Source organism: Rhinopithecus bieti, unplaced genomic scaffold (assembly GCF_001698545.2).
Source record: "Rhinopithecus bieti isolate Rb0 unplaced genomic scaffold, ASM169854v2 scaffold_24306, whole genome shotgun sequence".
In the NCBI taxonomy this organism is placed as follows: Eukaryota; Metazoa; Chordata; class Mammalia; order Primates; family Cercopithecidae; genus Rhinopithecus; species Rhinopithecus bieti.
Genome location: NW_016811898.1, coordinates 3464981 through 3488369, shown reverse-complemented (window position 1 = coordinate 3488369; position 23389 = coordinate 3464981). Strand labels below are relative to the sequence as shown.

At 40.7% G+C, this 23389-nt stretch overlaps 1 protein-coding gene across 1 annotated transcript in view; it reads right to left on the bottom strand.

Annotated features, from left to right (window-relative positions):
* Positions 1-21782, bottom strand: part of POLR3B (RNA polymerase III subunit B) — a 144431-nt gene extending 122649 nt beyond the window's left edge. The window contains 8 exon segments of the mRNA XM_017895316.1: positions 1048-1165; positions 2989-3080; positions 8912-9012; positions 9247-9322; positions 12198-12262; positions 12348-12404; positions 15074-15106; positions 21084-21782. Coding sequence (XP_017750805.1) covers positions 1048-1165; positions 2989-3080; positions 8912-9012; positions 9247-9322; positions 12198-12262; positions 12348-12404; positions 15074-15106; positions 21084-21155 — 614 coding nt within the window. The 5' untranslated portion in view covers positions 21156-21782.
* Positions 21783-23389: the final 1607 nt, after the last annotated feature.

Genomic DNA, 23389 nt, shown 5'->3' with positions numbered 1-23389 from the left:
CTTATATTAGCTCTAATCTTCTACATAGTCAAACTTTGAAGTATTCTCTCAAAATCACATAGGAGGAAACCAAGACTTAGAGAAGTTAAGTAACTGCACGTTCCAGTGCCTCATATCTAGAAAACAAAGGCTTTAGGATTCAAATTCAAATTGAAATTGCCCTGGCTCCAAAGTTATAGATAGTGGGAAGACATGGACTGTAGAATTAACTGTATCTGGGTTCAAAGGCTATCTACCCCTTACGGTCAAGGTACCCCTGAGTTTAAGGCCTGTTAGTTGTAAAATGGAGATGTTAACAGTACCACTTATCTTGGAAGACTGAGGTGACAAATAATATGTCTAGTATTTTGCCTGGCTGCTAGTAAGTACTCAATGAATGACCATCATTGTTAACTGCCTCTCCATCAGAAAGAAAAGTTAACTCTGGGTTAATCAGTTCGTTGTAGGTTATCAAACGGGAAACTACTACACTCTGACATCCTATCTATGCCACAAATCTTTCTATTCCCAGAACTCATTAACCTCCACATTTCAAATTACACATGAAAATAAAAAGAAGTTAAAGAAGCCTCGAAAGGGACACTGTTGTAAAAATGAGTACACTGTGAGAGAGGCTGGTCTAGAAAACTAACAATAGGGTGCTAAGTCCATAATATAGGTCATTCAGTATTAGGGGTCAAATAGTCCCTGATCATACTGCTGCAGGAATACACAAGTAAATGGTAAAAGGCTAAAAGGAGCATGAAAACTGAAGAGTTGTTTTATATTTTTTCTCTTTAAAAATCTCCTTTCATGTTCTATAAGCTAAGATAAAATTCAGCTTAAACAGTGACTTTTCAAATGATGTCTCAGACTCCCATCACTGAAATTTTAAAATCAATACCCCATGCTTCCAGACTTTCATAATAAATTGAATGCAGATAGCTTAAATATTACAATGCCTGCTTTTAGAGGGTAATAACTGGCTCCCTCTGTATTGAAAGATAGCCATTTAGGACTAATTGAATGACCAATATTTTTTAAGGACACCATCTCTGCTTTTCATACCTCGTAACTGAAGCTCCAACGGCCCCTTTTCTATCAGCCTCCACGATGATCCTGTTCTTAGACAGCTGCTCTTGGATAAGAATAACTTTTTCTACTCCTTTAACAATGAAGTAGCCACCTACCCAAAGGAAACAAGAAAAATTTCATCATTTATTCCTCAACCAGTGCTGATTTAGTAATGGCAGGAATCTTGTGAATCAGATTACCTTTTCTACTGCTTCATGGCACTGGCTAATGCTTGATTCAAAGGGGTTTGCTGATTTTATTTTATTTTTTGAGAAAGGATCTCCCTCTGTTGCCCAGGTTGGAGTGCAGTGGCACAATCATAGCTCACTGCAACCTTGAACTCCTAACCTCAAGTGATTCGCCCGCCCCAGTCTCCCGAGTAGCTAGGACTACAGGCATGTGCCACCACGCCTAGCTAATTTTTAAATTTTTTCCAACAACAGGGTCTCACTGTGCTTCTCAGGCTGACTCGCTGTCTTAAGCTATCCTCCCGCCTCAGCCTCTCAAAGCGCTGGGATCATAGGTATGAGCCATTGTGCCCATCTGATATTGTTTTATGGACTGAAGATCAGTATATGATTTTATACAAATAAGCTATATTTGTATAAAATCTTGAGGACAGGAAATATATCTTATTGGTCTATGAAAAATCACCAGCCCCTAACATATGTAGAAAGTGAATGAAAAAACAAGTTAAAAAAATTAGTTGTCAGAGCTCTTAAGTACAAGTGTAACTGACAATTTTCAGTGTAAACTGAAATTTACTCTAAGTTTTCTAACAAATCAGTGATAATGGTAGATTAAGATTAGGTTTCCAAATAATATTGCATATTCGAAAAAATTCATGCATCATCATGTATTTTTTTTGCACACAATTCAGAGTAGGATAAAGTAATACTTCATTTTATACCTGCAGAATATAAGCAAAAACAATATAACATATTCGACTTATGCAACATTCTGTTATAGTCTAGAAAAGTCATGTTCTTCATTAACTTCTTTCCAAAACTTCTGGGATTCTACAACAATGTAACTTTACAGGAATAAGATTAAAGCAACTATAAGTTCAAATAAATCAATGTGAAATATGAGTTAAAGAATTAAGAGAAACTTCCGAATTAAGAGAAACTTCCTGTTAAGTTCTAAGTTTGAAATTTTACAAAAGAAATTGCCTAGAAATAGGCACAAAATACAATTTTAAAATGTAAACAAAAAAATACTTTCATCTCCCCTAGGCTTTACTGCATTTAAAACAGCCTGAAGTGAAATACTTGAGCCTGAAGTGAGATACTTGATTTTTTTTCAACCAGGCAAGGCCAGTAACTATGGAAGATTATTCTTGAATATTTAGGCATACCAAAAGAAACTGCTGGGCAAAGATAGAAAAGACTGACAAATCATGGCAATAAACAAGAATGTGGCATATTAAAGTCTTAAGTCTGAAATAAAAGAGGAAACAGTATGTCTTTGAGAAATACAGACTAATAGGGCTGGGCACAGTGGTTCACACCTGTAATACCAGCATTTTGGGAAGCTAAGGTGGATGAGTCCAGGAGATCAGCCAGGATGACATAGCAAAACACCATCTCTACTAAAAATACAAAAATGAGCTGGGCATGGTGGCACAAGCCTGTAGTCCCAGCTATTTGTGAAGCTGAGGTGGGAGGACTGCTTGAGATCCCACCACTGCACTCTAGCTTAGGTGACAGAGTGAGACATTGTCTCAAAAAAAAAAAAGGAAAAAAAAAAAAAAAGAAATACAGACTAATAGCATAATGCTAGATAAAGCTAGAGACAAATTTCTGGGTGTTTTGTGAACAAGTTCATCATAAAGTAGAAAAGCTGGCACTGTTTTTGAGACAAAATGTTAAAACGACAGCAGCAGCAGAATCAAAGAATAAGGAAAGTGGGGCAAATCCAAGACTTCACACATACCTGGATCTAAAGGACATTCATTCAGTTTGGCAAATTCTGCTGGCGTTTTTCCGGTAAGAACACAGTTTGAACTACGTAGCATTATGGGCATTCTGTATAAAATAAAACAAAAGAAAATATCACATGTAGGCTGCCAATGGTAAAAGCTGCAAAAAATACAAATCATGCAGTGCACACACCTCACCAAGGGTCTGTCTATGCACCATGTTAGAAAAGGCAGAGAAATAGCAACTGCATGGAAGCCAAGCAAAACGAAGTATTTTCTCAGGCATGCTGCTTGTCTAGTACAGACGATAAAAACTCAGGTTGGGTGCAGAGGCTCATTCCTGTAATCCCAGCACTTTGGGAGGCCAAGGTGGGTGGATCATATGAGGCCAGGAGTTCGAGAGCAGCCTGGCCAACATGGTGAAACCCCATCTCTACTAAAAATACAAAAAATTAGCTGGGTGTGGTGGTGTGTGCCTGTAGTCCCAGCTACTCAGGAGGCTGAGACAGGAGAATCGCTTGAACTTGGAGGTGGAAGTTGCCATGAGCCGGGATCGCACCACTGCACTCCAGAGCGAGGCTCTCTCAAAAAACAAAACAAAAAACCAAAAACCTCAAATGTTTGGTTTAAACTTTGCATACAGCTTTAGTTAGAGTCAGAAATGACAGCAATACTTCCTTCACGGAAGACAAAGTGATTTTCATCAGTTACTTGGCAATAGCACAACGCATCCAAGTGTAAGTAACAACAGGCTATGAAAACTAACCAGGCAGTCTGGAAAAAGAACGAAGCAAAACTTACTAGAAATGGAAATTTTAAGCACTGACTTAAAAATGTAGAAACAGGTTGGATAATAACAGATTTGATATTGCTGAAGATATAATTACTGGGCTGGAAAAGACATCTGAAGAAATTACTGAGAATGTATTTCAGAAAGACATAGAGATGGAAGATATGAAAGAGAGTTTAAGAGTCAGGGAAGGATAGACAGAGAGTGACTAATAAACATCTAACCAGACTTCTAGATGGCGAAAATACACAGAATGGGTGAGAAGTCCTATTCAAAGAGATAATAGCTGTAAAGTTTTAAAGATACATGAAAGACACAAATCCTCACAGTAACACCTGCACAAGATAAATAAAAGGAAAGCTACACCTAAGCATATCACAGTCAAGATACTAAACACCAAAATTAGGTAAGATTTAAAACCCAGCCAGAAAAAAAGGTAGGCTACCAAAAAGGAAAGATACACAATAACTTCACAACAACCAATGACACAGAGCAATGTGCTCAAAGTGCTCAGAGAAAGTAACTGCCAACCTCGATTTGTGTATTCTGCTAAGTATTCACTCAGAATGAGGTCAACATAAAGACATTTCCAGACAAAAACTGAGAGAAGTTACTAATGTACTAATAGGCCCTCGCTAATAAATTTGTTAAAAATATCATCTTCAGGAAGATGGAAAATAAACACTAACCAAAAGTCTGACGTGTAAAAATATATGGTGAGCAAAGAAAATGGAAACTAACGTGTGCGGATATAAACAAATATTAACTTCATAAGACAATAACCATTTCTAATTCATAGGTTAAAAAACATGACAGGGAGGCTGGGCGCAGTGGCTCACGCCTGTAATCCCAGCACTTTGGGAGGCCGAGGTGGGCGGATAACAAGGTCAAGGGAATCGAGACCACCCTGGCCAACGTGGTGAAACCCCGTCTCTACTAAAAACATAAAAAATATTGGCTGGGTGTGGTGGTGCGCGCCTGCAGTCCCAGCTACTCAGGAGGATGGGGCAGGAGAATCGCTTGAACCTGGGAGGCGGAGGGTGCAATGAGCCAAGATCGCGCCACTGCACTCCAGCCTGGGCAACAGAGCGAGACTCCATCTCAAAAAAAAAAAAAAAAAAAAAAAAAACATGCCACGAATGGTGGCTCATGCCTGCAATTCCCAATGCTTTGGGAGACCGAGGCGGGTGGATCACTTGAGCCCAGGAGCTCGAGACCAGCCTGGGCGACATGGCAAAACCCTGTCCCTACAAAAAATACAAAAATTAGCCAGGTGTGGTGGTGCACTTACAGTCCCAGTTACCGGGGAGGGTGGAGGTGGGAGGATCACTTGAGCCCAGGAGGTTAAGGCTGCAATGAGCCTCAATGAGTACACTCAATGAGTGTACCATTGCACTCCTGCCTGGGTGACAGAGTGAGACCGTCTCAAAAAGACCAAAACAAAACAAGATAGATCAAAAATTTGATACAACAAAAGCATGTAAGTCAAAGTGATTGATTTGATCCAACTTAAAAGCTTTCTAAAGTCTTTGTTCTTGCCAGGAGGAGAATAAAGATATTGTTTATTTTTAAGCTTTGTTAAGTATATATTTCAAAATTTCTAAGATAAACATAAACAATCAGAAATACTGTATATGACTTTTAAATCAATTGGGGAAGGGTGAGAAAAAAAAATCTTCCATTACCCAAAAACAAAAATGGAAAAAACTTGAAACATGAAAAGCTAGACAGCTTTAAAATATAGAATAAGTTGACAGATATACATTGAAATATATATGTATATATGTATTATATACATAGCAAATATAAATGAACTAAATTCTCAAGACAATTTTTTTAAAAATGTAGCCATATGCAGTTTACTTCAACTAAACTCAAAACATAAGGACATTTAAGGATTTTTTTTTTGAGATGGAGTCTCGCTCTGTTGCCCAGGCCGGAGTACAGTGGCACAATCTCGGCTCACTGCAACCTCTGCCTTCCGGGTTCAAGCAATTCTCATGCCTCAGTCTCTCAAGTAGCTGGGATTACAGATGTGCACCACCGCACCCAGCCAATTTTTGTATTTTTAGTAGAGGTGGAGTTTCACCATGTTGGCCAGGCTGGTCTCGAACTCCCAACCTCAGGAGATCTGCCCACCTCAGCTTCCCAAAATGCTGGGATTACAGGTGTGAGCCACTGTGCCCAGCCCATATAAAAGATTAAATAGACAATAATTTTTTTAATGATATGCCATAAATATAACCAAAAGAAAGCAAACGTGGCTATGCTAAGAGCAGACAAAATAAGATTCAAGGCAAAGAATATTACAAGAGATAAAGAAGATAAATGTATAATAATCAAAGGTTCAATTTACTAGGAAGACTTAACAATTCTAAACTATGCACCTAATATCATAGCTTCAAAAAAGCAAAAATACACAAAACCATAAGGAAAATGGACAAATCCACCATCACAGAGGGAGATTTTAACATACCTATTGTAGTAACTGATAGAACAAACAAATCAAAAAGCAACGCAGATACAAAACATCTAAACAACACAATTAACAAGTCTGATCTGAAGGAAAAACACAGACAATGGCACAAAACAACTGGAGAACACCCCTTGTTTCCAAATAAACACGAAACATGTATAGAAACAGGTCTCTACAAAGTTCCAAAAACTGACATAAAGCACCAATTGGGAAATCTTAAGTCTTCAAAATAACTTAGGTTCAAAAGGAAATAGTAATGGGAAGATAGAAATAAGAATACTGTCATTTTACATCAAGGGAAATGAACACACTGACTAAAGTTATGTAATACAACATGAAGATATAAGAATATTACAGTTACTACAGTAACCAAAAAGAGAATTAAAAACAAGAAGGAAAATTTGGAAGAGGAAGGGAGAAGCAAAGTAGGTGACACAGGTAAGCTAAGCCACATCCCATATATCAGGAGGCAAAACATAATGTTTACAGTTAACGTATCAAGAAATAGAGGTCAAAGCATCGCATTTAAAGTTACGGATATTGGCCATGCATGGTGGCTCATGCCTGTAATCTCAGCACTTTGGGAGGCCGAGGCGAGTGGATCACATGAGGTCAGGGGTTTGTGACCAGCCTAACCAACATGGTGAAACCCGTCTCTACTAAAAGTAAGAAAAAATTAGCCAGGCTTGGTGGCAGGCACCTGTAATCCCAGCTACTCAGGAGGTAGAGGTGGGTGAATCACTTGAACCTGGGGGGCAGAGGCTGTAGAGAGCAGAGATCATGCCACTGTACTCCAGCCTGGGCAACAGAGTGAGACTCCGTCTCAAAAAAAAACAAACAACCCCCCCACCGCCCAGCAACACACACACACACACACACACACACACACACACACACACAAAATAAAGTTATGGATGTAATAACCCCCAGAAAAAAATAACAAAAATAGTCATGAAGTTGGGAATGGGATGAAAGGTGAGGAAGGGAAGGGAGGTTACTGTTTTGAATCAAATGTTTTTATGTACTGTTCGATTTCTAACCAAGTACAACTATAATTTGGATTAAACTAAAATCTTTTTACTCCAAAAAATAAATGAGATTCTATATGTAATTTAGATAATGCACAGTACACATAAGCATTCTAATGACTAGAGGTCATTTTTATGAATGCGGGGCTACCAAACAACATTGCCTATCATAGTATGGCACAAAGCAGGTATTAAACAAATGCTAGTTATAAGCCCCCTCTTTAAACCAGGATTTAAATCATCAATCTTACGAATTTATGTTTTCCTCCAGTTTCTCTTGCCTTTTCTTCACAACAGTCAATCTAGTTTATAATTTAGCTATGGTCCAAAATTTAACTGGACACTAGTATGGTCCATATATAAGAAAGAGAGACGTTCTTATCTTAACGCTGATAGGCCGGGTGCGGTGGCTCACACCTGTAATCCCAGCACTCTGAGAAGTCGAGGCGGGCAGATCGCCTGAGGTCAGAAGTTCAAGACTAGCCTGGCCAACATGGCGAAACCCCATCTCTACTAAAAAATACAAAAATTAGCTGAGTATGGTGGCACATGCCTATAATCCCAGCTACTCAGGAGGCTTAGGCTGGCCAATTATTTGAACCTGGGAGGCAGAGGTTGTAATAAGCTGAGGTCACGCCACTGCACTCCAGCCTCGGTAACAGAGTAAGACTCTGTCTCAAAAAAACAAAAACAAAAACAAGAACAAGAACACTGATAAACAGTCCTGCTAAAACCAAGGTGAATATTTTAATATCTTACTTATTTTTCTAATTGAAGAATGAGGAGAGAAACAATACAAATTACCCCTTCCTTTGAGGGAAGTGTAGAAGGATTTGTTAAACCTGCATGTTCCCATAAAACTCTGGACTTCTAGACCCCTTACCAAATGATGCCATAATTACATATGCCAGTCTTCCCTGACAGCTGTGAATGAAGGTAGCCAATAGGAACCATATTTTGTGTATCTTTTACTCACCTAAGTACTCAGCATCATACATAAGAAGTGATAGGCAGTTGGTATATATTTATTGAACAAATGGATATTTGTTCAAAAGTGCTCTTAGCACTTTTGAGAGGGGGAAAAACACTTGAACAGAAATTATGTGGACTAAGTTTAAAGTCTAATATCATTATTGACCTCATAATATTGTGGGTTTTGTCCATCTCTAAAAGGAGAGTCAATATATTTCCCTAATCAGGAAAGGCAGATTGCAAAAACGCAAGTGGATGCTATCATTTCCAAACTTGTACCAGGCAAATAAGTAATTTCTCCCCTTAAATACTTGCAGATGAGAAAAAGTTAAACTCCAGGAAAACTCAATCTCAGAATATACCTGGAATCCACCAAGGCCTGTCCAAGAGAGTTCACGGAAATGCTATCGTACCTAGTGTTTCCCTAGCAGCTTAGAGTTATAGTAGGAAAGGGAAACATTTTCCTCAACTTTTTAGAAAAGGTTTTACAATTAGTAAATAGTAACAACCATGACTATATGCTGGACATTATTCTAAGTGCTTTACACATGCTGACTCATTGGACCTATGAAACAGGCAGCATTTCTTGCATTTTTCAGATGAGGAAATGGGGTCACATCATGGGGCTGGAATCCAGGCAGTGTGGCTCTAATACAGATTTCATTTCTTACCTGCCGATGGGTAAGGCATTGCGGATGATCCTCTGGCTGCCTCGGGTATATTCAATATCCACTGTAATAGGGGCAGAGTATGTCATGTCTCTCAAACGGCACTGAAAGAGAATCAGGAATTTGATAGTTACTGCTCCTTCTCTCTGCAACAGGGTCCTGATCACTTCAAAGTGCTCCTTCTGTAGGAGAAGTATGGCCCACATTGAACTTTAATCCCTTTTTCTCAAAAGAATGTCTCCCCCCTCCTGTTTTTAAATGATCTTTTAAGAGTATATATTAAGGGCAGACTCTGAGTTAAAGCAAACAAGTCCAATTAAAGTAAGGTTCGTAATTACCTCATGAGGGGACACTGGTCTAGTTACATTGAAGCTTTCTTCAACATCAGGAAGCCCAACATAGATATTAAGATATCTGAAAAGCAAATTAGTGTAGTACGAATTATATATACTTCTTCAAAGATCATAAAAGCAAACAAGCTATTTTCCTTCCAAATACAAAGATTATGTTTTGATAAATGCTTATCTTGCTAAGGATGACAAATTAAATATTAAAATTGGAGATCTTCTTGAAGTGATAGTACATATAGCTTTACAAAGAAGGGAAATATTATCAAAGTATCTTTTAAAAAATACTACAAATCTCTTTACAAAAATACTGCACATACAGCTCCCTAAAAACGATACTTCATGAAAAAGCAAAGTGCAAGGAGTACTGATGATCCGCTATCATTTGTAAAAGAAAGAAGAGGCCATAAAGGCAAAAAAAATAAATACGCTCATTTGTGCAAAAGAAGGATAAAAAGGATAAAGCGAAAACTAATGAGATTGGTTACCTATGGAGAGTGGCTGGGAACAGGGTGGAAAGAACTGGAAGTGGAACAACTATTTTCTGAATATACTTTTTTGTGCAAGTCTAACTCTTAAACCATAATAATGTTTCACATACTGAAAAAACAAAGAAAAGAACTAAAGTAAGTAACATTGGGAGACAATATTGCGATTGGACATTGAGAGGCTAAAGATAAAAAGGACAGTGCACAGATCTTATACTCTAGTAAATTTTATCTCACAGAGACATGAGTTAACAATTCTGAAACTTTATGTATAGTCTAGGATTGAAAAAAAAATTTTTTAATATTGCAGATAATGGGAGCCAGATTTCTCATTATTGGGATAAAAGTTAAATAAGGAAAGGGAAAAGGTTAGAATGAGTCCTGCAGTGCTGAACTGAAATTGGAGGTATCAGTCTGCATGGTTTTTAATATATGCAAAAATGGATAGGATAAAGAAATACAGATGTGTCTGCATGTATGTGCTCATATACATATACCTATTTCTGAGCTCTGCCTGCTGAAATCCTAGTGTCCATATCTTGGATTCTAAGTACTATTCTCCAATAAAAGGGAGACTCTAGGGCTCCTTGATTCCCAATCGAGGACAGGGGCATACCAAATGAACTACATCTTACAGTGTGAGAAAGCAAAGGAGTGCTCAAAAAATAATGGTGGCATCATGAAAGGACACAGGAGTCAATCTGAAGGGTCTCCCTATGGTCAAAGCTGAAACAGTCTGAACAACAGAAAAATGACAGTACTGGATATATATATGATAGTACTCATAGAATAAAATAAAACAGGCCGGGCGCGGTGGCTCAAGCCTGTAATCCCAGCACTTTGGGAGGCCGAGACGGGCGGATCACGAGGTCAGGAGATGGAGACCATCCTGGCTAACACTGTGAAACCCCGTCTCTACTAAAAAATACAAAAAACTAGCCGGGCGAGGTGGCGGCGCCTGTAGTCCCAGCTACTCGGGAGGCTGAGGCAGGAGAATGGCGTGAACCCGGGAGGCGGAGCTTGCAGTGAGTTGAGATCCGGCCACTGCACTCCAGCCCGAGCGACAGAGCGAGACTCCGTCTCAAAAAAAAAATAAAAAAAAATAAAATAAAATAAAACATCCATAAGTCCAAATTGATATAAATTAATATATAGAGAGATAAGTGAGGGGAAGAGGAAACTGTTCCGTATAGAATTCCAGTATCAATGCAGAAAGAATGATCAAAATAAAGGTTCACCATGAGGTAAGCCCACAATAATAACTGTTATAAGAATCATCAATGTATGCTAAAATTGTTGGTGAAATTATGATGAGAAAGGGTAGTTGCATAGTCTCAAAGAATCTCCCTATAAGACACTTATTAACTACAAAAGGAAAAATAGTAACTTTTCAGTGGAGAAATCTGGAAGATTCTACCTTAACCAAGTGAACAAAGTTAAAATCATCAGTAATAAAACATACTGGCATCTGTAACCCCAATACGAATCAGTGAGAACAACATAAAACATTGCCTCTGTGGTATTCTTGCCAAAAATGTAAAACCCAATCTAATAATGATCACATGTCATACAAACTCAAATTAAAGGAACTTCTACAAATACTGACTAGATTGTTCAAAAGTGTCAATGTCATGAAAGACCAAGAAAGATTGAGGGACTGTCAAAAATTGAGGAGACTAAGGATACAAGACAACTAAATATAACACGGAGCTCTGGACTGATTCCTACACTAGGAAAAGAATATTTGTGAGAAAACATCAAATAAGGTCTACAGATTAGTAGACCACATCATTATCAGTGCTGACTTCCTGGTTTTGATCACTGTGCTATGGTTATGTAAGATGTTAGTATCAGTGAAGGCTTGGTGAAGAATATTGAAGAACTCTTTGTACTATTTTTGCAGTTCTTCTTTTAAGCTTAACATTATTTCAAAATAAAAATTTAAATATTTAAAATCTAATAGTTTCAAAAATTTCCCAACCATAACTCATTATAATTTGCCAGTTAAAAATTTAATTTGAGCACTTTATAGTTAATAAAAGACAATGATTTATTTTTTCTTTTTTTTTTTTTGAGTCGGAGTCTTGCTCTGTCGCCCGAGTTGGAATGCAGTGGCACAGTCTCAGCTCACTGCAATCTCCCTGTCCCAGATTCAAGTGATTCCCCTGCCTCAGCCTCCTGAGTATCTGGAATTACAGATGTGTACCACCACGCCTAGCTAATTTTGTATTTTTAGTAGAGACAGGGTTTCACCATGTTGGCCAGGCTGGTCTCGAACTCCTGACCCCAGGTGATCTGCCCACCTTGGCCTCCCAAAGTGCTGGGTATTACAGGCATAAGCCACTGCACCTGGCCAAGACGATGATTTTAAAAGAGTTTTGATAGTAACTTCACTCACTTTAAAAAATGTCAGATGTAACCCACATAGCAAATTAAGAATAGTTGGTTCCTTACTTTAAGTACCACATAGGGTCAGCATCACTTGTAACCTTTTCATTGGCTTTCATTATCTTCTTTATCTGCAGTGGAAAATGCAACATTAGTAAAGACTCTGGCTTCCAATTAATCCTTAGTTTATGTCTATTTCTAATGTCTGATGCTTACCTCTACATTAATGAAATAGTTAAATGAATCTATATGCTGTTTCACAAGGCCTTTCACCTAAACAAATAGAAAGAGAAAGTAAACAGGTTAGCAACAAAATAATAAATCATATAATGGAATCTAATAATAGGTGAACATCAAATTTTTATCAAAACCAAAGTGAGAAAAAAAATCCATGAATTTTATTTAGTAAATTTTTTCATTAGTGTGTTCTCATTCCATTTCTGCATCATCTTACTAGTATATCCTTGACAGTTTTCCTCCTTGAAAAGCAATCTGACTTTCGGAAATCAAAATATGAGTATGTGAATATACGGTCATGTGCCACATAACATTTCATTCAACTACGGAGCATATATCTGACAGCAGTCCTATAAAGATTATAATGGAGCTGCAAAATTCCTGTCGCCTAATGACTTACGACTTGATTTGATTTCATAGCGTGTATTTCTGAAAAGAGTGACCCCCTCCTCAAGAAGAGCCTCCTGCGGACCCCTCAGGAAGTACTCTAGAAGTAAGCATCGTTATCCTAGAAGATGATAGCTCCATGTGTGTTATTGTCCATAAAGACCCTCCAGTGGGACAAGGCACGGAGGTGGAAGACAGTGATACTGATGATTCTGGCCTGGGCTAATGTGTGTATTTGTATCTTAGTTTTTAACAAAAAAATAAAAATTTTTTTTGGAGACAGTCTCACTCTATTGCCCAGGCTGGAGTACAGTGGTGCGATCTTGGCTCACTGCAAAGTCCGCCTCCCTGCATCAAGTGGTTCAGGTGCCTCAGCTTTCTGAGTAGCTGGGATTACAGGTGCCCACCACCATGCCCTACTAATTTTTGTATTTTTAGTAGAAACAGGGTTTCACCATGTTGGCCAGGCTAGTCAATCTCAAACTCCCAACCGCAAATGATCCGCCTTGTCTCGTCCTCCCAAAGTGCTGGGATTATAGGCGTGAGCCACTGTGCCCAGCACCTTCTTCTCCATTTATGTGCAGCTCCTTTTAAAAAATAACAAAAAGGCCGGGCAAGGTGTCACATTCCTACAGTCACAGCTACTCAGGAGGCAGAGGCAGGAGGATCAAACTCAAGAGTTTAAATCCAGCCTGGGCAATGTAGCAAGACCTGGTCTCCTAGGGGAAAAAAAAAAATTTATTGACCTTACGACCATTTTATTGGTCGACCATTTAACTATGAAATAGTTAAATGAATCTATATGCTGTTTCACAAGGCCTTTCACCTAAACAAATAGAAAGAGAAAGTAAACAGGTTACTTGGTCAATCCACTACTTAGAAACTCCTCAATAGCTTCCTATGGCTTTTAGAAGAAAAGTGAAATCCTTAACTTGGCTTTCAAATCTGATCAGGAATCTGGCCCCGACAACTTTCCCAGCCTCATTTCCCAGGACTCTCCCCTCTGCCCATAACACCCAACTGAATTCTAGAGTAGAGTTCAAAATGAGTAGAGACAAAACTCTACTCATTTTTCTTTTTTTGAGACGGAGTCTCACACTGTCACCAGGCTGGACTGCAGTGGTGCGATCTCGGCTCACTGCAACCTCTGCCTCCCAGGTTCGAGCGATTCTCCTGCCTCAGCCTCCCAAGTAGCTGGGATTACAGGGGCCCGCCACCATGCCCAGCTAATTTTTTGTATCTTTAGTAGAGATGATGTTTCACTATATTGGCCAGGGTGGTCTCAAACTCCTGACCTCGTGATCCGCCCACCTCAGCCTCCCAAAGTGCTGGGATTACAGGCATGATCCACCGCAACCACCCTCATTTTTCAAGTCTCCATTCTTTCACTTAGCACAATGCTTTCAAGATTCGCCCATGTTGCAGCAGGTAACAGTACTCAATTTATTTTTATTGCCAAATAATACTCTGTTGTACAGATATATCGCATTTTGTGTATCCATCCAGCAACTGATGTCCATTTGGGTTGTTTCCACTCTTGGCTGTTATGAATAATACTGTTATGAGCATTTGTGTACAGGTTTCTGCATGGACACGTTTTCACTTCTCTTGGGCAGATATCTAGGAGTAGAATTGCTGGAGGATGTGGTAACTTTTTGTTTAACCATTTGAGAAACTGCCAGCCTGTTTTCCCAAGTGGTTAAACACTTTACGTTCCTACCAGTGGACAGTTCCCATTCCTCCACACCCTTATTAACATTCTATTTTGATTATAGCTATCCTAGCGGGTACCAAGTGGTCTCTCGCTGTGGTACTCACTACTTCTTAGCATAAGCTCTTGGAAATTGAATTGAAGCCCGACACCACGTCGTATCACATTCAGCAACTCCTCTTGACTGGTCGCTGTTTCCTGCAGACCCTGTGGAGGCTGCTCTTGAACACCTTGATTGAGCCACACTCTCTGCACCCAGCTTTCAGCTTAAACCTTCTTCTCTTAAGATGTGGTTTATGTCTCACTTCATTTGGGTGGCTCTCTCTGACCATCGCTCTTTTGCTGATAGCACTTTGGTTTTTAATCATGTGCCATGCTACTATGCATGTACTACGACTTCTCTCTAAAATTAGACTACCATTCCCCAAACCAGCACCTTTCAGGCAGGGATTTTACCTTATAATTCCTTGTATTTCCAAAACCTAGCAACACAGCTACACAAAATCAAAAAATGTTGATGACAAAAATTTAATCTTTAAAAAATGGCTTATTTCTTGACCTTTTCATCTGAAAAATAACCAATTATTATTAAATGCGAAACAATTACCTTTAAAAATGCTGGAAGCAGCCTCCATTTCTCCTGTGAGCCAAAACAAGAAGAATATCAGAACTCTACCAGCAACAGTACTTTCATAAGTTATTTTAATGTACCAAAATAAGCAAAGGAAAGTAAGTCAAAACAAAAAGAACAATTTTAACATTTTTATGGAAATGCATGTGTGCATATGCATATAAATATGTATACACATACATACATACACTACAGATTTCTTAAACAGAATATAACTTAATCCCTTCTTGATGACTCAACATTTTAAGCACTTTTCAATCCTTTCTTTTATGCTCACGACACTTCCTAAGTGAAGTCTGCCAGTCTGAGAAAAGGAAAAAAAGGCTCAGAGAGTCTGGTAGGAGAGCTGGTTCTCAAGACCCAAAGGGAGTTCTGTCTCCCTCCCACTCTCTCTCAACTACTGTCTGGTCAGAGCTCATCTCAGGGCTACAGAAGGATGGCACATATGGTGATTGCTTCCTACACTGCCTGAGCAACTAGAGGGACAAAGTTACAATTGATGGAGACGAGGAACACTGTAGGAACAGCAGGTTTAGGTGTGGAGGGGCTACCAGAAGTTTGGTTTGGGTGTGTTAAACTTGCATTAGACATTCAGGTGGAAATGTCAAGGAGGCAACAAATGAGACTGGAATTCGGGAATGGAGTGGCCGGGAGATATAAACTAGAGAGAGATTAACAAGTGGATGGTAATTAAAGGCATGTGATGGATGAGATCACCTATGCAGTGTAGATGAGAAGAGTTCCATAAAGTGAGACCAATCAAGAACATCCAACAATTAGAGAGGAAGAGCAGAAGGCAGCTCCAGCAAAGGAGACCGAGGAGTGGCCAGGCAGGGTGGCCACTATATCCAGACACCTGGATATAGTCAAAAACATTTTCCAGAAGGGAGGCAGGCAAAGCTAATCTATGATGACAGAAATCAAAAGGTGGTTGGGGGGATAGACTGAAAAGGGTCATAAGGGAACTTTCTGGGGTGATGCAAATGTCCACATATAGCACATAACTATAAAACCAATGTAACTGAATATCTAGCATCCATACCTTTTATTATATAAATTATACCTAAATTTAAAAATAGAAGAATGACAATGATACAGGTTGAATTGTGTCCCTCTCAAAATTCACATGCTAAAGTCCTAACCCCAAGTATCTCAGAATGTGACTGCTTTTGAAGATGGGGTCTTGACAAAGGTGATTAAGTAAAATGAGTCATTAGGGTAAGCCCTAATCCAATACAACTGGTGTCCTCATAAAAAAGAGAAATTGGACATAGAGATGCACACAAGTCAATGTCATGTGAAGATGAAGGTAGAAGTCTTGGTGAAGCTTCTGCAAGCCAGGGGATGCCAAAGATTGCCAGAGTTTTAAACACCTATAGTGGGCGAGAACACAGAGCAGATCCTCTCTCATAGCCCTCAGAAGGAGCCGGCTCTGCTGTCACCCTGATCTCAGACTTCTAACCTCCAGAATTAGGAGAAAACAAATTTATGTTGTTTAAGCCACATAGTTTGTGGTTACTATGTTATGGCAGCCCTATGAGCTAATACTCCCACGTCTTCAAATTCCTTTCTCTACACCCCTTCTCATGCTCGCTTCCTCCCATTTCAAAGGAAGGACCATCCATTCCTTGGTCTAAGTCTAACCCTTCTGCCATGAACACAATCCTGCCAACCTTCTCCTGAAGACTGTAAACTTTGCCCCAGTTCGGTCCTTGATATTCAACCTGTTCTATTTAAAACTAGTAAAGTATTCAAATCTTCCCATTTAAAAAGAACAAAAAAAAATTTAAGACCCAGCAGCTCCTCTGACTACTTTCTTCTCTGCCCTTCAGCTTACGACCTCTCCCAAATTACGCCATATTTAGCTTCTCATTCCTCACTTCCCACTCCTTCATTCCATTATAGTCAGGACTCTGACCTACCCGCCAGTGAAACAGCTCGACAGAGGTCACCAAGGCTGCGACTTCAAAAGACCTCCCTTGATGCCCCTTCACATTCCCTTTCCACAGTATCTGGCCATGCCAATCACTGTCTTACAACACCCTGTGACATCATTCTCTTATGTCTTTCCTTCCTCTGGCCGGGCCTTCTCACGTCTCTTTTCGTCTGCCAACCTGTAAACATTGTTGTTCTTCAAAGTTCTATCCCTGGAGATGTCTTTTCCCATTCTCAAGTAGGGTTGGGAATGGAGGATTTCAAACAACACTGTTTGAAAGTGTTGTTTTCCTTCCCCCATCTCATCCCACAGTCCCCTAGTTCCAAATGTGGGCTTTCAAAGGCAGTGAACCTGTCTATCCTGTTTACCACAGTGCCTGGCACATAAAAGACTCCAATAAATACTGAATGAATAAACAAATGAGTGAGTGAATATCACTGCTGCAGTAAGCTACTGGGTATGGGCCTGTCCCCTCCAACTATTGACTGGGCAGCGATACCTTACAGCCTCAGAGGCTACTTAAACTCAGTATGTCCAAAATTAAATCTTCCCCCAGCTCCATTCCCAATCTCAGTGAATATCACCATTTATCCCAGTCAATCGCAAATTAGATACCCGGTAGTCCTAACTTTCTGACTCCTCTTAATCGACAGGAAAATAAAAATTCTACGGAGTCGACCTCCTTGCAACCTTCCTCGCATTTATCCTCTGCTCCTGTGCCAGTTGAGGCCCTCATAATCTGGACTGTGGCCATACTTCCTTTCTAATCTTTCTGCTCGTCCCTTTCAATGCTAAACACTAAAGCCAGTGTGCATGTCCTCATGTGCACAGCTGAGCATCTCATTCTCTACACCTCTTCAGTGCCTCCCCACCCTCTTCACCATGTCTTGAGCCCACAGTGAGGCATACATCATATGCTGTGCTTGCAGCTGTACTTGTGCCCACGCCTCCTCCTTCTATCTGGAAGCATCTGGAATGCTTCCCCACCACCACACTTCATCCACATCTGGCAAACTCAGTTCAGGCATCACATCCCAGCTACCATTTGTAATACTAATATACCCCTCACCCACTTGTATCACAGTACCTATTGCATGTTATTCCACCTGCTTACATGTCTCTCTTTATAAGTCTATAACACACTGGGAGGCAGGAAACACATTTTTTGAACTTTTATAAACCCTGTGAATAATACACCACCAGGTAAGTACTCGGTAATACTGATAGATATTTATTCAACAAGTAACTGATTAATTGGCTCCAAAGCTTGTGTTATTTCTACCATACTACCATGCTGCTGTGCTACCATAAGCACAAAAAAATACCAGGCATGGCCAGTTCAAGTAAAACTGAGCTCCTATCTAGAAAAAGTTTCAGAGAAACTTGGAAAGTTTAAGAAACTTTATAAAACTGAAGTTGGAAAGTTTAAGAAAATATTTTAATATCTCAATTTAAAAGGAAATGGCAGCAAGTAGCAGAGATCTACCATCTTCTAGGAGAATCAGGAAAGGCCTTCCTAGGCAAGTTGTATCATAGATATGTGGGATTTAATTTACAAATAGGAATGGGAGAGTGATCCAGAAGAAACTATATGAGCAGAGTAGAAAGATCTCAAGGGAGGGAGAGGGGAGAATCATGGGAAAAGAGGCTAGAGAAGTAAGCACTGGTCAGACTGAGGAAATTTATTACAAACATGGTAAACACTAGATTTTGCCCTAAAAGCAACAGAGATTGAAGAATTTTAACCAAGGGATCAACATAACCATGTTTGTGTGTTTAAACGGACAGCTCTGGCTGCAGAGCAAGGAACAGACTGGATTGGGACAAGTCAGGTGCCAGGTAAGAGAGTTAGGATGTAAGAGAGGAGAGTGGTTCTGGGCTGGAAAACAGTGGGAATGAAGTTTCAGATATGCATAGATTAAGAACTCAAGACTTTTTAGAGGTGATGGTGGACTGGATGCAGAATACAGGAAGAGGAACTGTTATTCTTGAATCAGAAGGCTGGAATTACAGCACTGATCACTTCATAGCTGTGTAAATTCACATAATAAATAGAACTCTCCCAGGCTTATTTTTTCAGCTCTCTGGAGAAGCAGTCCGATCAGCAGTTAGGGATGAAGACTAGAGTCAGACTGACAAGAGTCAGATTAGCCACTTACCAGGCTTCTAATGCAAGGCTATTTACTTCACACCTCTGGGCCTCTCTGGCAAAAGGGGGGTGAAAATAGCACTTATTTCAGAGGATTAAATAACATAACGCATGTTATGGTTAAACAGAGCCTGGTACATTAGCAAGTGCTCAGGGAATGCTGGCTCCTTGATATTTACTTTTCACGGTTAAAATACAGTTTTGCGGCCAAGCGCGGTGGCTCACGCTTGTAATCCCAGCACTTTGGGAGGCCGAGGTGGCGGATCACGAGGTCAGGAGTTCGAGACCAGCCTGGCTAACACAGTGAAACCCCTTCTCTACTAAAAATACAAAAATTAGCTGGGGATGATGGCGGGCATCTGTAATCCCAGCTACTCGGGAGGCTGAGGCAGGAGAATGGCATGAACCTGGGAGGTGGAGCTTGCAGTGAGCCGAGATCTCACCACTGCACTCCAGCCTGGGTGACAGAGCGAGACTCTGCCTCAAAACACACACACACACACACACAGTTTTGCCTGATGAAGATCAGCAGCCTATTGCATGCACTCATAGACTGAATCTGACGAACTGCTAATCCAACTTCCTTAACTTGTCAAATTACTATAAAGAGGTTTTGTTTTCTTTTCCTCAAGACAAGGTCTCATTCAGTCACTAAGGCTGGAGTGCAGTAGCACAATCACAGCTCACTGCAGCCTCGACCTTCCAGGTTCAAGTGATCCTCCCACCTCGGCCTCCTGAGTTGCTGGGACAAGAAGTGCACAGCACCACACACGGGTAATTTTTGTATTTTTTGCAGAGATAGGGTTTTGCCATGTCACCCACGCTGGTCTCAAACTCTTGAGCCCAAGTGATCCGCCCGCCTTGGCCTCCCAAACTGCTGGTATTACAGCAGTGAGTCACCACGCCTAGCCAAGGAGGTTCTTATAATCCGATAGATTTACTGATCATATCACTTTCCTGCTTAAACCCTTCAAAAGCTCTGCTCCAAGACAAAGTCCAAGCTCTGTCAGATGTTTATTGAAACTTTTCATAATCAGGACCCTTACTTAACCCTGTCGTTTATCTCTCCTCCTCTATTTTTCTTCACTCTAATACTACTGGATTTACTTTCCTTCCTCAAAAACATTCAATGGTCTTGCCGAGGAGGTTTCAAGTATCTTGTTCTCTCTCCCTGAAATTTCTCCTTTGCTATCTTCTCCGGCCACGTCTCCACTTCCCTATTCCATGTCAGTGTAGATTTTGAGGCTCAGAGAGGTTATAATATGTGCCTTATCAGATAACAAAACATGTCGACAGCCGTACTTCATTGGGCAGCTCGCTGTGGGACAGCTGTCCTTAACTTCTGAGAATCTGATGAAAGCTATGGAGTCTCTCCCTGAGAAAACACACAGGCAAATTCTTTAGTAAATATTCAGGGCGTTTAAAATTCCCCTGTAACCCAAACTTGAATTTCAGGTTAAAAGGAAAGATGACTAGCTTGGAATTCAGACGATCTGGTTTTACCCCCACAGTCAGCTGTGGTGCCTCATGCAAGCAGCCTGAGCTCCCTGGCCCCCAGTGTCCTTTGTAAGACTGCAAACATGCAATACGTCCCCCACAGTAAGTGCGAGGGCCAGTCCTCCCCACGCACACCTATGCTGGAAGAGCTCCAACCCGAGAGCCAGCCGCGGGGCTTCTCGACCCCCGCAGCGACTGACAGCTCCTCTGGGCTCAGCCTTCACTCGCGCACGCGGATGTCGGCTCTGGAAAAAGACTGGCACCCCAGATGCTCTGAGCATGCGCAGATGCCCGGCGCATGCGCACAAATCTCCAGCCCGCCCCCTTAGCGGCCCGGCACTCCGGGCAACGCCCCCTCAGGGAGCATCCAGGTCCCTGACGCTCCATGAGTGCCTGGCACTCACCTCTACAGTCGGGATCGGCGCAGCCAGCTGCTCTGGAGTCAGGTTCCCAAACTCCTCCGCTAGCACGTCCATGCTGCTCACGAAGGAGGAAGAAGCAGATAGAACCTCCGCGCCCGCCTTTCCTGCACCGAGCGAACTGCAAGACCCCGGAGAACGGTGCGCGGAGGCCTAAACTATCCCCGCCGTGTTAGCTAGAGACGCGGCAGAAAGGTTCCGCCTGCTCCCTGCCCGAATCTGCGGTGGAACCCGGATGTGGCCGAGGCCGAGTAGGGAAACTACGCCCCCTGGTGTAGCTCAGAGGTCTGGCGCGGGGAATCCTAAGCCCCAGCTGTCAGGTTTCTTGCCAATTCTCTGATAATTGAGACCAGGAAAACATAGTGGTTGTCATTTTAAAAGTAATCCGAAGAAAAGTGTAAACGCATAATTTACCCAACTTGAACCACTGAGGCAGAGAATTGTTTAATGTAGTCCAAAATTATATGCGTTGTTTAGTATGGAAGAGCAGGAAACGTCCCAAATGCCTACTAATAGGAGATAGATTAAATAAATGATGGTACATGCGTGTATTGGAAGAGTGTTCAAAATTCTCAAAAGCACTAGTTGGAAGATGTAGGAGTAAATACCAGCGTATGGAGAAATTTAGTATGAAAAGATGACATTTACGTTAGTAGGGGAAGGATGGCCTGTCCAGTAAATAATGTTTGAAGAGCTGATTACCCATTTGGGGAAAATACATGTAAGTGAAACCTTTATGGATTAAATATTGAAATGTTAACAAAAACTTAGAAGAAAATGTAAGTGCAGATATTCATAACATTGAGATGATGAAAGTTTTCAAGACGGCAACAGTCATATAAAGGATTTCATAATATAATTCTAAACACGATTTTATGATTCTACGGAAAATTTTTAATTTTCTGAACAGAATTTTTAAAATCGCCAACGAATAGAATTAATAAAAAAATAAATTGGCAGAAGACAAAGGGCTGGTCTCTCTAATTTACAATGAGCTCATACAAATCAATAGAAAGAAAAATCCTATTAGAAAAAACAAGGCAAAATGCACCAATTAATTAATGGGTAGGGAGTTTCGATTTGGGAAGATGCAAAAATTCTGTAAATGGATAGAGGTGATGGTTGCACAACAATGTGAACGTATTTAATGCTGCTGACCTGTACATCATTTTAAAGGGTTAAAATGCTACGTTTTATGTATATTTTAGAACAATAAGAAAAGCTGTGAAAATTTGTAAGTACATGTATGCTTTCCAATTTCTCCCTCATAAAGGTAGAACCCTTGCACCAGGTTAATTATTCTTGTTTCCTAAAGAGCTACTTAAATTTCAGTACTTGTATTTTCTAAGTGTTGCACTGACATCTGAAATATGAGAAGAATGGGAAAAAGACCAAAAGTAGAATCAACCCTGCCTTTGAAGTTCTTACAATTTACTTATTACGGAGACAAGATACAACTTGTGTCTCATCCTTGTGAATTACCAGATTGCAACCAATTTAGCATCTAGCCTGGAAGGGACGGCGAAAGTGATTTATAGATGGCAGAGGATCTCAAGGTTGGCTCAAGTGTGTTGGTTGTCTGTGCCAAAGTCATCTTTGCTTTCCATTATCAAGGTGATTCTCCAACTTTAGGGTGTATCAGAATCACCTGGAGAGCTTGTTAAACCAATCTCAGCTTTCTGATTGGTAAATTGGGGCTGAAAGTTTGCTTTTTTTTTTGAGTTGGAGTCTTACTCTGTCGTCCAGGCTGGAGTGCCGTGGCGTGACCTTGGCTCACTGCACCCTCCCAGGTTCAAGCGATTCTCCTGCCTCAGCCTCCCAAGTAGCAGGGATTACAGGCGCGTGCCACCATACCCAGGTAATTTTTTTTCTTTTTTTTTTTTTATTAGAGACGGTGTTTCGTCATATTGGCCAGGCTGGTCTCAAACTCCTGACTTCAGGTGATCCACCTGCCTTGGCCTCCCAAAGTGCTGGGATTACAAGCATGAGCTAGTGTGGTCTTGGCTCACTGCAACCTCAGCCTCCAAGGTTCAAGCGATTCTCCTGCCTCAGCCTCCTTAGTAGCTGGGACTACAGGCATGCGCCACCACACCCAGCTAAACTTTTATTTTTAGTAGAGATGGGGTTTCACCATGTTGGCCAGGCTGGTCTCGAACTCCTGACCTCAGGTGATCCACCTGCCTCGGCCTCCCAAAGTGCTGGGATTACAGGCATGAGCCACCACACCCGGCCTGCAAATTTGCATTTTTAGTAAGTTCCCTGCTGCTGCTTTCCAGTGATTATGCTTTGGA